The following is a 13,045-nucleotide window of genomic DNA, read 5'->3' as shown; positions in this document are numbered from 1 at the left end:
TCCCGCCAAGAAACCTTTCGAATTATTTTCCTTGTCGTACCTGTGTTTCATCTTACTACTCATTATCCTGAATCGTTCCCTCGCACTCTGTTGCTTGACCAATGAAGAACTACTTCGCAGAGCTTGCGCTGGACGGATTTCCTTTGCATAATCAGTATCGTTCCGACGCTTCACAACAGTAGTGTGCCTTGGCTTGAAACCACCCTTGCATTCTTTCTTCGTTTCAGTACGTCCGTTAGGGCTTTTTAATGCCAGTGTTTCACTCACAGGTACCTTCGGTTTTGATTTGTTTGGCCCATTCGATCCATCAACCTTTGCTCGATCTACTTTCCTTGACTTTCGTGGTCTCTGTCGAATCTCCTCCACCAGCACTCGCTTACTGCTGAACCCTTTTTCCAAACTGAAGTTAAGTGGCACATCTTGGTTCTCATAATGCATCACCCTTCTCTGCATATCGATCTTGATGTCATGGTCAGCCAAGAAATCCACTCCCAATATAACTTCATCAACGATCTCCGCCACAACGAATTTGTGTAGAACCATGACCTTCCCAATTAGGACTTCACATATTACTTCTCCCTGGACTTGGTTATATTCGCCTGTGACCGTACGCAACCTCGCTCCAGGTAACGGTTTTACTCTCCTGTTGACCAAGTCAGATCGGATCAAGGAATGAGATGCGCCCGTATCTACAGTCAGTATTCGTTCTTTGCCATCCACATTCCCTCTGACGGTAAGACTGCTTGATTTCCTTCCAATTTGCGACACAGATATCACAGGACATTCAATAGCCCGGTCTAGCTCTCTACCTCTTACTCGCTCTTGTTCATCTCCTCCAGCTTTGCGTTTATGGCCACCCACATTGTTGGAACTATTAGGACCAAGATCGCAATGACGTACAATGTGACCTGGGTTGCCGCACTTGAGACATTTAATAACTCCGGCGTTCTTCTGTTGAGATCCCTTCAGTGCTTCCAAAATTGTTTCTACCCATTCTGGCCTTTCTACTTCCACACGGCGTGCTTTGAAAACTGGCTTACACAGAAGCGACGCTGTTTCCTGAATCAGAGCATGCGATACCGTTTCAGCAAATGTCAGTTTTGGGTTCGCGTATGTAGCTCGCTTCGTTTCCACGTCTCGTATGCCATTTATGAAGCTCTGGATTTTTACCCTTTCAGTGTATTCCACGGGTGCGTCTGCATTTGCAAGATGAGCCAATCTTTCAATATCTGAAGCAAACTCCTGCAATGTCTCATTTGCTTTTTGGTAGCGGTTTTGCAACTCAATTTGGAATATCTGTTTCCTATGCTCGCTTCCGTAACGTCTCTCTAAAGCGCTCATCAATGTTTCGTAGTGGTTCCGCTCATACTCTGGGATAGTCTGTAAGATTTCCGCGGCAGGCCCTTTCAGTGCCACGAACAGAGCTGCAACTTTATCTTCAGCATTCCATTGGTTCACTGCTGCGGTCTTCTCAAACTGTAGCTTAAAGACCTGAAAAGGAACAGAACCGTCAAAGGAAGGTGTTTTTACTTTTGGATTACTCGTTGAAACTGCTGGGCGATTTAGTTGCAACTGCTCGATACGTCCTCTCAAAGCATCCACCTCGGCCTCGATTTTTTCTTCAAACTGTAAAATTTTTGTATCTTGCGCCTCCAACTTCGAGGAAATACGTCCTTCTTGCTCTTCCAGTTGAGCAGAGATCTGCGCTGATATTTGTGCCGACATTTCGGATATTCGTGCCTCTTGTGCTTCAATCTTCGATGTTATACGGTTCTCCTGCGATTCCAGTTGAGATGACATATACGTTTTCTGTTCTTCCAGTTGAGATGACATATACGTTTTTTGTTCTTCCAGTTGTGATGCCATATATGTCTTCTGCTCTTCCAGTTGTGATGACATTTGTGACGACATTGATGCTACAGTCGATGTTTGTGCAGATATTGCAGCCAATATCATGTTCAAGTCTGTGCTGGTAACCGTCTGCGATGTTTCGTTTTTCTCTTCAATTTTTGTTACTTCCTCGCCATCAAGATGAAAGTCATACTCTTCCACATCAATTCCTTCCGCTTCCATTGCCTCTCGTAGCCGTGCCTGAAGTTCAAGTTTAACGCCGCTTGTATTCAATCCACGGCTCTCCAACTCCTTCTTTAGTTGCTGGATCTTCAATTCACTGAACTTTGCCATGTCCTTGTTGTCCTCCGGAATTTATTCAACAATTCCTCTTCTGACACCAATTGTAACGAATTTGCTGCAAATCCTCTTATTTGCCCCTTTTGCTAGGTTCGTATCGCTAAACTGTTGAATAAATAACTCCAATATTGAATAATGGAAAAATGGCCTTTATTAAAATGCTTCACAATAACACTCAAACTGTGCAACGAATAGCTTAATAACCAAACTGATATCTTAAAGGAAACTGACTTTCAAAATAATAGTGCTATTGCTCGCTAGATATCGTCTTACTCGTAGCTGCTGGACAATTCAAATCAAACTGAATTCCATTTTACTCGCTTGTGCCGCTTTTATAGTTTACGCTGCATACATCTAGGCTCTTCTATTTCCAGAACTTACCAACTATTTCGAGTGTTTATAGTTCTCATATAGTTTCTACTTGTTTACAATTTTCTACTTTTCAGCGTCTCTCAGATGTATGTGAGTTTGTAGTTTACAGTCTCTCGCACACACATAGGCGTATAAGTAAATGCATCTGTGTGTGACATCTCTCGGCTGCCTTATATATGTGTATACATGATTTGATTATTGACGTGAACATCGCTTAGCATCGCCTTAGTGATGGTATAGCTTAGGGATGCTAATATCCGTGACAATATATTCTAATTTACAATCCATAACAGCAACATTCTTCTTATCATAGTGGTCTAATTTTTAGGCCAAAACAAACATAGTGAGTAACAATTTTTCGTAATTGTATTTAGAAATCCATTGTTTTAGCGAAGTGTTTACATAAATAAGGTGTAATACGATAGTTTTGTTGTTCTTGCACATTTTTCGAAAGTCTTCAGTAGCGCTGCACAGGCGAAAATCCTTGTTGGATATGACGCGAATTCAAATAGTTTGTTTTAACAAAGACCGGTTTCAAATTTTTTTGGAACAAATTAAACATACTTATATGATGGAAACATCAATAATATAAACGCAATAGTTAAGCACGACCTTACTTATGGAAGCCCACACCAAAGATACCCAAATATGAATCTCTGTAATTAAATCCGGTAAAGGTCCATCGATATTCACCTACTGGTTTAGATGAAAAAAGGACTAAAACTACCATATTTCACTCCTGAAAAATGCAAAAAAAACCTCATTTTTCGGGGACAACATTGGTGAAAAATTTTCAGATAGCCGAATGATAGAACAAAGAAGAATTTAGAGCAATGATGACATGATATGAAACTTCTCGCTCTCTGAGAGCGCGTGAAAATGTGCATTTTTTATAACATTGACCATAGATACCATCATCCTCAAAACCAAATTTGGGCATTTCGGAATAACTTTGGGGTATTTTACAAGGTTTAATTTATGATTTTCACCGAAAACTTACTCAAGATTGTCAAATGGGATATCAAAAAACTCGAATTTTTTCAGGATCACAAATACAAAAAAAAGCTTATTTTCCCCGTTAAAAATTTTTCCGTGACAACACGTGAAATTTAATTTTTTGATAGCTAAGATAAAATGTACTTATCTCTTTTCGTGCGTTAATATAACAGCTCATTTAATTTTGTTATTTCTTGTACCTTTTTTACAAATTTTTGATCCGCTTATGTAGTTGAATACACTTGAAATGAAAAATAATGAAAACGCACCGATTTTCTTGGAATTTTTTTTGCGCGGTTTACGCAACTCTGATCTTCAAGACCCATTCTTGGAAACGAATGAAGTTTGTTTACAATCGAATGAACCAATGTTTACAATTGAATGAACTTTAAGACCCATTCCTGGAAACGAATTGAGAATGAATGTTTCGTATCATGTCATCATTGATTTAGAGCGAGACAATTGACGGCTTACTTCACCTGGTTATTCCACCATGGTTCTGAGGAAGACGGATGCTTACGGCGTAGATGGTCATTTAAATTTGATGTGTTGCCAGAAAATTTAAAATTTTTTTTTGCATATATGGCATTTAACTTCATTGCCATTTTTGGTAAAAACTCCCAAACGGAAGATCTCTACAATCCAGGCCGCATTATAAATATCTACACAAATGAAATCGCTAAAATCACTTCCTCAGTTAAAAATATTTAATAATTACCACGCTTAAAACGTTTGTCGATTAGGTTGACGTATGCTAAATTTATTTTAATATCTTTTTAACACTGATATATGCACAGCAAAAATTAAAATAGAACGAACGATTCGAAGAAATAGTAACGAGCGAATCATTCATACCAAAAACTAGTAGTTCGATAAAATAGTAATGAACGAATCATTCATACCTAAAACTAGTAATTCGAAAAAATAGTAATGAACGAATCATTCATAACTAAAACTAGTAACTCGAAAAAATAGTAGTGAACGAATCATTCATAACTAAAACTAGTAACTCGAAAAAATAGTAGTGAACGAATCATTCATACCTAAAACTAGTAACTCGAAAAAATAGTAGTGAACGAATCATTCATACCTAAAACTAGTAATTCGAAAAGATAGTAATGAACGAATTTCAAATGACTATCGAATGAATGAAAATTACTGAACTATCGAATAACTCGATAGTTTTCATTCGATAGTTCCCAACACTAGTTTGTGTGATACATATTGTTCCCGCATGTTTGCAATCTTTTAAGCGCACACATCACTTTACTTTTTATACTTGGTATATTAACATAATCTAACTTGCACGAATTAACGAAAAAATTATGTTACATTTCACTAATTTACTTATAAAATATCAACACAAATATTGCAAAAAATGTCTGTCCAAATGAAAACATATGAAAGTGAACATTGTTGCCAGCTCAGCATGTAATAAAACAAAGTTTTGTTTGATATATAAAACATCTATATTTAGAAGAAATTTCTATAATAAAATTTTTTTTATGGGAAAATGATTGCTAACTTATCATAAATCGAATAAGTGGAAAAAATGTGTTATTGACAAATTAGTTTAATTTTATTTTTTTTCAAAAAAGGCTTAACTAAACATGCACAGTAATTCTGCGTAGAACACCCTTAGTCGATCCAACACCGGCTGCGCCATGCACAGTAATTCTGCGTAGAACACCTTTCTGCATAGGCGGCCTTCGGCCGCGCTTCTAAAAAATAACCCTGGGCTACGCCATCCCAAGTCCGGGTGTGTGGTATAACCGTGGCGGTAGCCAAGGGTTGTTTTTTAGAAGCGCAGAAAGGTGTTCTACGCATGGCGCAGCCGGTGTTGGATCGGCTAAGGGTGTTCTACGCATATGGCTTGAGAAAAGCAAGAGTAATTTCTTGTTCAGTTAATTTCTATTATTGCTCATCTGGTAGCACTCCTCAACATCAGGTGTTTTTCTTCAGCAACGTGATTAGAGTGTATTTTCTGTATTTTTATTACCTAAATGCATATTAATTAGAGAAATTAGACACAATTTTTTCACTAATTCGTGAATATCAAATTGTATTAATCTATCGAAAAACAAAACAGGATGTGATTTGTGCGCTTAAAAGATTGTAAATGTGCGGGAACAATATGTACAAGACGAACCAGTTTTTCGCGCATAACTTTTAAACTAAATAAAAACGGGATTCTTAATCTAGACGTGAATACGCGTCTTTTGATACCTCACTAAAAAAAACAAAGGCCCACTTTTAGGGTGGGGCCCCTAAACTGCACAATTACCAAATCTTTTATGTATACAAATATTTATTTCAGTGCTACCATGGCTCAACTATATGGTTGGCTCATCTCATCAGCTGATTTATTTTTTTTTTTCACTGGAGTAGGGATTGTCAGAAGATGGTAAACTCAAAATTAAACCAATACATTGACAACATTTTCTTACTACACATAAAAGCTGCTAAGTTTTATGTTTTCATTCCATTCCATTCGTCTAACAGGAACACGCTGATTATGACAATCTGAACAAAGGAATGTTGTTGCTGTAGAGATGAGCCAGCCATATAGTTGAGCCATGAGAGCTACCAACTCAAGTGTTTAGCTGTCAAAAAATCTACTATAGAAAACGAAACGAACAGAACTGGTATGCGGATCAGAAACTGAACCAGATTAATATCAGGATCACATCGTTGTTGCATTTGCATGTTAAATTTCTATCCATATCTGGGGGTCAATTCCCTAACTGTGAAAAACTAAAAAATGTACACTCATTGAAAACTCATTTGCACACACAATTTACACTTCAAATTTTCATGCGATTCTGTAAATTATTGTATACATTGTTTTGCTGAATGAGCGCTGAATGTAAAAGTCTTATGTCAGTGAGAAAATATTCATCAAACGTCATGAAAACAAAAAAGTCATTCTGCAACAGTGCGTATGAGTTTTGAATGTCAGAATAGTGTACACTGGCTGCCAAGAAAACTCACGAAGTTTTTATCAGTGATTTTTTTTTTGTTCACAGTTTTGCTTTACAGAATCAGAATTTCAAAGTTTACACAATTTCTTGTGTACACTTTAAAACTCACAGTTAGCGAATAGGGCCCCTGGTACACACGTCATTGGAACGTAACTATTGCTTGGCAAGCCCAGAGATGCCGTGTGAACTTGTTGTGAATATCTTTACGATTTATAGTAGACATTTCTTGAGAACTGCGTACTACAAAAGCAAATTTTACAGACCGAATATTTCTTAGGGCCCCAATACAATCGGCTTTTGTGTCGTTTTTGTCGCTGGTGCAACGCGCGTTGGAAATTTGCCTGCCACAATGAACGCAATAAAACTCGAATTTTTGACTGAATTTTTAAAATAATTTTTCCATGAATATGGATTAATGGATAAGAATTAATCGACTTCGAATACAATTTAGGAGATTGGAATAAGGAATTGTCAGCGTATGGAAACACGTAAGTTTTTGAACTCTTTTGCTATCGCTTTGATGTTACCGTTGCGTTGCCTGTGGATTGAGAACATAGCAATAAAGACTTGCGTCTTCGAAGTCAGCTGTTGACGCAACATAAACGCCAAAACGAGCAAAAGTCGAAGGTGTTTGGGCCTGAGTGTAATTTTATGTGGATTTTTTGTTTTCTTTAGAGCTGCATACGGCTCTTAGCATCCATTGACAGGACAAAGCGTTATATGTAAATCCGGTCTAATACTGTTTTCACACAGATACTTAATGATCTCATTTCACCTTCTAATGAAATCGTAAATTTTTTGCTTTCACACAGAAGTAACTGCTCGATTAGTATGAAGGATGAAATGTCAAGCGAATAAAATGACGATGCTATATGACAGACAATCATGGCGGAACGATACAAGGTGGCAGCATGGTGATATACCTACAAACATAAAAAAATTCCATGTACTTGTAAATTCGATGGACAAATGTCAAAATCGTATTGCGCCGGTAGTTGATGTATCAAATCAAATAAAAAAGGTTATAATCAGCTGTTCGATGCGGCCACATTGTATCGTTCCGCCATGTAGACAATGACATTTACTTTGACAAATGACATTTTTAAGCACTGAACACACAAAAAACTAAAGCGGCAATTACCCACCGACGTGTGCCGTACGTATGGACGTTTGTCATACGAAACACGTTTGACCGAACCCTCAAGCCCGTAGGAATCAATGTGTGCGTCTGTGTACATGTACATAATATATTTGTGTGTGTATTGTTTACAGATAAGCACTGTTGCCATTGACCATTTTGCATGCATACTTATGGAAGCATCAACTTTTTCCAATTTAATTTTTGATGTTGTAAAAGGCTGGAATTAATATTAAATAAATATAAATAGACTACATATTTATAATCTGCACTTTTACATAATTATTTCGAATTATTTTCACAATTTTTCAAACTTTAATTAGGTGTTTTTGCATAAAACTGCAAACGGTCAAAAATTAGCGCACAAAAGTTTACTAGGCAACTCTGTCTAGCGAGAGAGCGATCAGCTGACACGTTCTTACGGAAAAAATCAAAATTGTTTTGATTTCTACGTTCCGGGCTACGTACGTACGGGCGTTGCACGTCGGTGAGTTTTCGTTTACATTGCACACTCATAAGATAGGTCGGGTCTTTTTACCCAGCGGGTTAGGGGATCAGAATATACCCGCGGTAGGTATGCCTGTCGTAAGAGGCGACTAAAATACCAGATTCAAGGGGCTGTGTAGCGCAACCTTTCAGGTTGCCAGCGCAATATATAGCTTCTCCAAACCCAATTGTCAACCTCACCTATCCGCGTCGAATCCTGTTTTACTAACAGACGAGGCTCTGGCGACCCCAAGCTCCTCATGGAACTTGGAGGTAGGGAGGGAGGGAATGGCCTGAAGGTTTAATGTGGCCACATAAATCGTTCCCGAGATGGTCGGGCTAGCACCTTAATGGTGCTATGGCACCGGAGCGTACCGGATTTGTATCCGGCAAAGGACCATCACATCGATAACACTCCCCAAAGCCTTCGGGAAGCAACCTTATCGCTACAACAACAACAACAACATAGGTCGTGTCAGCTGATACGTTTTTGGTACGTACGTTCGTGAGTAACTGCCGCATAAGCGGAAACGGAAGCGGAACGCTGCCAACAGAGTTGCATTGTGCTTTTGACTTCATTAGGCATTCGATTAGCTACTAATGAAATAATTATAGATTCGAATTTTGTAGGGAAGATTGAGCTCAATAAGCGTCTTAATGTAGAAAACTGCCTTTATTATTCAATAAGCCGTCTGTGTGAAAACAGTATAAATCTCATGGCCGCGTCAAGTAGTGCTGCAGCCTCTAGGTGTGAATTGCTCCATAGGAATATATGCAGAGTATTTTCCGCATAATTACTTCCGATTAATAGGCACCATCCGGCCGCAAAGATTCGGGGCTAGTTTAATTTATTTTTTAATTTATAATAATTATTATAAATAATAATTGTTTTAATGGAACAACGATTTCAATGTGTGAGCCAGGTAATTTGTTAATTTCTTGTCTTTAGTTTGGCAACGCTGCCTTTGATTAACCTACTTTTTCAAAAATAAAAGCCCCGACACATAAGCACTTTTTCATATAGATGAGTTTAACACAAGCTTATGCATTATGAGTAGATTGCACGCATTTTTATAGAGAACGGTAGAATTAGCGACACTGGCGCCATCTGATATTGAAAAGTAGCCATCTCCCAAATTTTGTTACAAGCAAAGCATAAGAAGAAGAAAGTGAAATTTTTTTGGTTAATGGTGTTGACACAGTTTGCAAGTGAAATTATTTTTCCAACTGGTTGGTAAATTTTCTAATATTGTTCCATGTAAAAACTGTAATAAAACAAATGAATACGACACAAAATATGTTAGCAAGTATCTTTGTTGTAAGGGGATAATGTTTATACCAGTGCTTCGCGAAATTTTATATGTGGATGGGCAAGGCGTAATAAACTTCAATTGCCACCTCTGAAGTTTCTTCATATTTACAAACGCAACATCTTGGTTGATTGTGGCGATGTTATTGGAATACATAAGCTTGTGGTAAACGCATCTATATGAAAAATGTCATTGTGGCACCGCCTTAAATGTCGCTTATTGGCCTTTAGCCCTTTGTATTATATGAAATACAACAGCGACATCTGCCCATTACAACTCATGTGTACAAAATATCACGACCTCTGCTTTTCAAGAATTGAGCGTGATACGGAGCTATAAAACTAACTGAATGATGGCTAATAAGCATCATTCGGTCGCAAAGATTCTGAGCAGGATAAATAATTTTGCATGTAAATGCACATAGAAGCCTGGTTCTATTTTTGAGCCAATTAGTTTGTTAATTTGTTGTCTTTTATTTAGCAGCACTGCCTTTAATAAGCCCTACTTTTTCATGGCCTTAAGACTTAGCCCCGTATCACGCTCAGAACTCACGCTCTCCATTATTGGGAGACTTGAGAAGCAGAGGTCGTGGTATTTTTGTACACATGTTTGTGATAGGCAGATTTCGTCGTTGTGTATCATCCATAGTAGACGATAGGCTTTAAAGCCAAATTAAAATTCCTTAACCCTAACGCCATAGTCGTAACCATACCCATATCCATAACCATCTCAATGTGATCGATTAATGGTGCCTTAACCTAAAAATCGTGAAAATTTCATAAAAATGATGAAAACGCAAAAAATTACAAACATATTCCACAAAAAATAAGTATCTTAGTCATAACGTATCCAAAACAATGAAGAAAATCTAAAAAAAGTTATTAAATTCACCAACTCAAATATTTTTAGGTTATGGATATGGCGAGAAACCAAAAACCAATTGAATGGCTATGGCGTTAGCGTTATGGTATGGCACCATTAATCGATTACATTCCTTTCCATAAGGTAGGTTCGATCAGCTGATTTATCTGGTTATGGGTATATGGTTATAAGTCACCATTAATTCGCCCTTTAGAATCGCTGTAAATACCCAATGAGAGAGAGAGAGCGATAAACCCCTCGTACACCCCAGCATTTTTTTACATGCATAAAGTGTCGACGAGGCCTTCTTCACTTTCACTCGCTCTTCCATGTTCAGCTTTCATGACAACTCGCTGTCTACAATGATTCCAATATTTTGTGTTTTAAACATGACCATATTTATTATCTCTACATTGGCTGTAAACTCGACATTAGATGCCCAAGTATGTCCATCCCAAAGCGCCCGATCCATAAAATCCATCTGCGTAAGCCGTAAGTTTGACGGGTCCCTCATCGAACCGCCTGAGCAGTTGGTTGATGACCAGCGTTCACAGTAGAGGTGATAACACCCCGCCCTGCGGCGTACCCCTATCCATTGATTTCGTGCCCTCGATACAATCCCCATTGTGAAGTTATCTTCCTACAATTTAACAGCAGCCGATACATCTTTTTTATGTCTGCATCTACTTGTAATAGTTAAGCCATCCATGATCTCCCCAGCATAACTTAGATAACATTTCGATGTATCGATTTCAATGGTCGATAAGTTCTTAATTCTAATATCTCCCCACCTCTAGGTGCCGACGCGAAGTACGGCAAAATGAGATTCGCATTTTATCTGTATACAGTAAGGAGGAAGTATGGAATATGCAATTTTCGACGACTGCCGTCATTTGGTAGATCGTTTTGTCGCTGAAGACAATAGCAGTTTTGAATCATTTTGCAAACAATGGAAGAAGTTACAATTTCAGCATCTATTCGCTGGGCAGACAACGTATGTTGAAACAATGCAAACAACTGCAGCCGTCATACATTATGCACGCCGTGAATTATGCCAACGTGCAGGGAATGAAACTTACAAATCCATTACAACCGATTTAAATACAACTGCACAACACTTCACGGATGAAGAGATACGACGAAGAATTGGTTGCTTATTTCTTTTGTATGCCATCTATTTTAAGCAGCCCACAGAACAATTTATTAAAATTGAAACTAGCCTCACTACTTGGCGTAGTATAAATAGTTTTGTGAACACATTACCAATGAGTTTAGATATGGATTCCGCACGATATGTATTTTATCGCCTATTGGAAGCAAATGCATTTCGTTTTACAGCATTAGACTACTGTGTTGGGTTGGAAGAATTAGTTGATTATGATCAATTAAATGATAAAGAAAATACCAAATTTTTATCTAAAGTTAGTGGTAAAGAACTCGGACAACAATTGCAAGACTTTCCAGCTACACAACGTATACTACCGGCACTATCAGTACTTGAAGATGGTTATAATGAAATGAAAGAAATGTTAATTAAAACTAATACAAATGGTATGCATAAGAAATCCCTACCAACAACATCGATTTTTAAGAGTATTGAGCAATGCTTTAAAAATATACAATCTATACTTGATGATAATACGGGAGCAATGAGAAGATGCAAAACCATTCCTTCGGAAATTACGAGGCAAAATTTGAAACGTAAACGTTTTCGCAAGAAAGCTATTGATGCAAATGATGATGGGAGTGATATCAGTGAAGATGTTGGTGCTAAAAAAGGGCAATATAAAGCACTTAGACGGATGTCAGCTCGTACGGTATTTACGGAACAATTGCCTGCAGATTTGTTGGAAGATTTAGGCGAACAAGCCGACTTGGAAAAAAGAGAGTTAAGTGAAGAAACAGAGGGAAGGAGATTGGTGATAGATGAAAATTGGGAGGAAACCCCTCCAGAAAAGGCAAACAAAGAAGAAACTTGCAAATTACCAGATGTGCCCGTGCGTAAGGAAGAAGCCATTGAAAAGCATCTTAATGATCTTTTAGAAATAGAGTTAACAGAGGAGTTTATATCAATTTCACAAAATGAGAGACTGTAATTTTTGATTGAGCTTACAATGTAGAAATTAATATCTAATCCCAATTTTATATAGTTTAAAAAAAATTAAAAAATAAATAAATGTAAGGCGCGATAACCTCCAAAGAGATCTTAGGCTGGGTTTCTCTTTCAATTTCCGTCGTGCTCCTTTTAATTTTTCCTACAAATTGGCGGGACGGGACCTACTTGTTTTATGCCGACTCCGAACGGCATCTGCAAGGCAGATGAGTTTTCACTGAGAGCTTTTCATGGCAGAAATACACTCGGGGTGCTTGCCAAACACTGCCGAGGGGCGATCACGCTTAGAAAAATTTTCTTCTAATTGAAAAACATTGTTTCTAAAATTTTGATGTTGCTTTGCCCGGATCTTCGGTGTGGTAGGCGGAGCACGCTACCATCACACCAGGGTGGCCGCCTTTAAGTTTTCTAAGGTAGAGCGCTTAATAAACTCAATCCTTCGCACAAAAAAAATTAAGCGGATAAAAAACTCAACGGTGCGTTCAGAAAATTATCTCAACGAATGATCAACATCATATCGAATATAACGAGATAAATACAAGTTAAAAAAAATAAAATAAGAAATGTATTAAAATATTAGCAGACCCGGCAGACGTGC

The 13,045-nt window shown here is 37.8% G+C and overlaps 2 protein-coding genes across 2 annotated transcripts in view; one reads left to right on the top strand and one right to left on the bottom strand.

Annotated features, from left to right (window-relative positions):
- Positions 1–13,045, bottom strand: part of spn-E (spindle E) — an 86,658-nt gene that overhangs the window by 71,343 nt on the left and 2,270 nt on the right. The gene's annotated exons all lie outside the window — the stretch shown is intronic.
- Pbp45 (proximal sequence element A Pbp45) lies at positions 11,140–12,539 on the top strand. Its single transcript, XM_067763897.1, has one exon. It carries the CDS (start codon positions 11,195–11,197, stop codon positions 12,428–12,430), a length of 1,236 nt encoding a protein of 411 aa, XP_067619998.1. The 5' UTR covers positions 11,140–11,194; the 3' UTR covers positions 12,431–12,539.

This window comes from Eurosta solidaginis, chromosome 1 (assembly GCF_040869045.1).
Source record: "Eurosta solidaginis isolate ZX-2024a chromosome 1, ASM4086904v1, whole genome shotgun sequence".
Classification (NCBI taxonomy): domain Eukaryota; kingdom Metazoa; phylum Arthropoda; class Insecta; order Diptera; family Tephritidae; genus Eurosta; species Eurosta solidaginis.
The sequence above is the reverse complement of the archived record's forward strand: the minus strand, read 5'-3'. Positions and strand labels throughout refer to the sequence as shown.

Bases quoted from the DNA above. Each gene is read 5' to 3' on its own strand.
- Pbp45 (XM_067763897.1), top strand. From the start codon at position 11,195: ATGGAATATGCAATTTTCGACGACTGCCGTCATTTGGTAGATCGTTTT.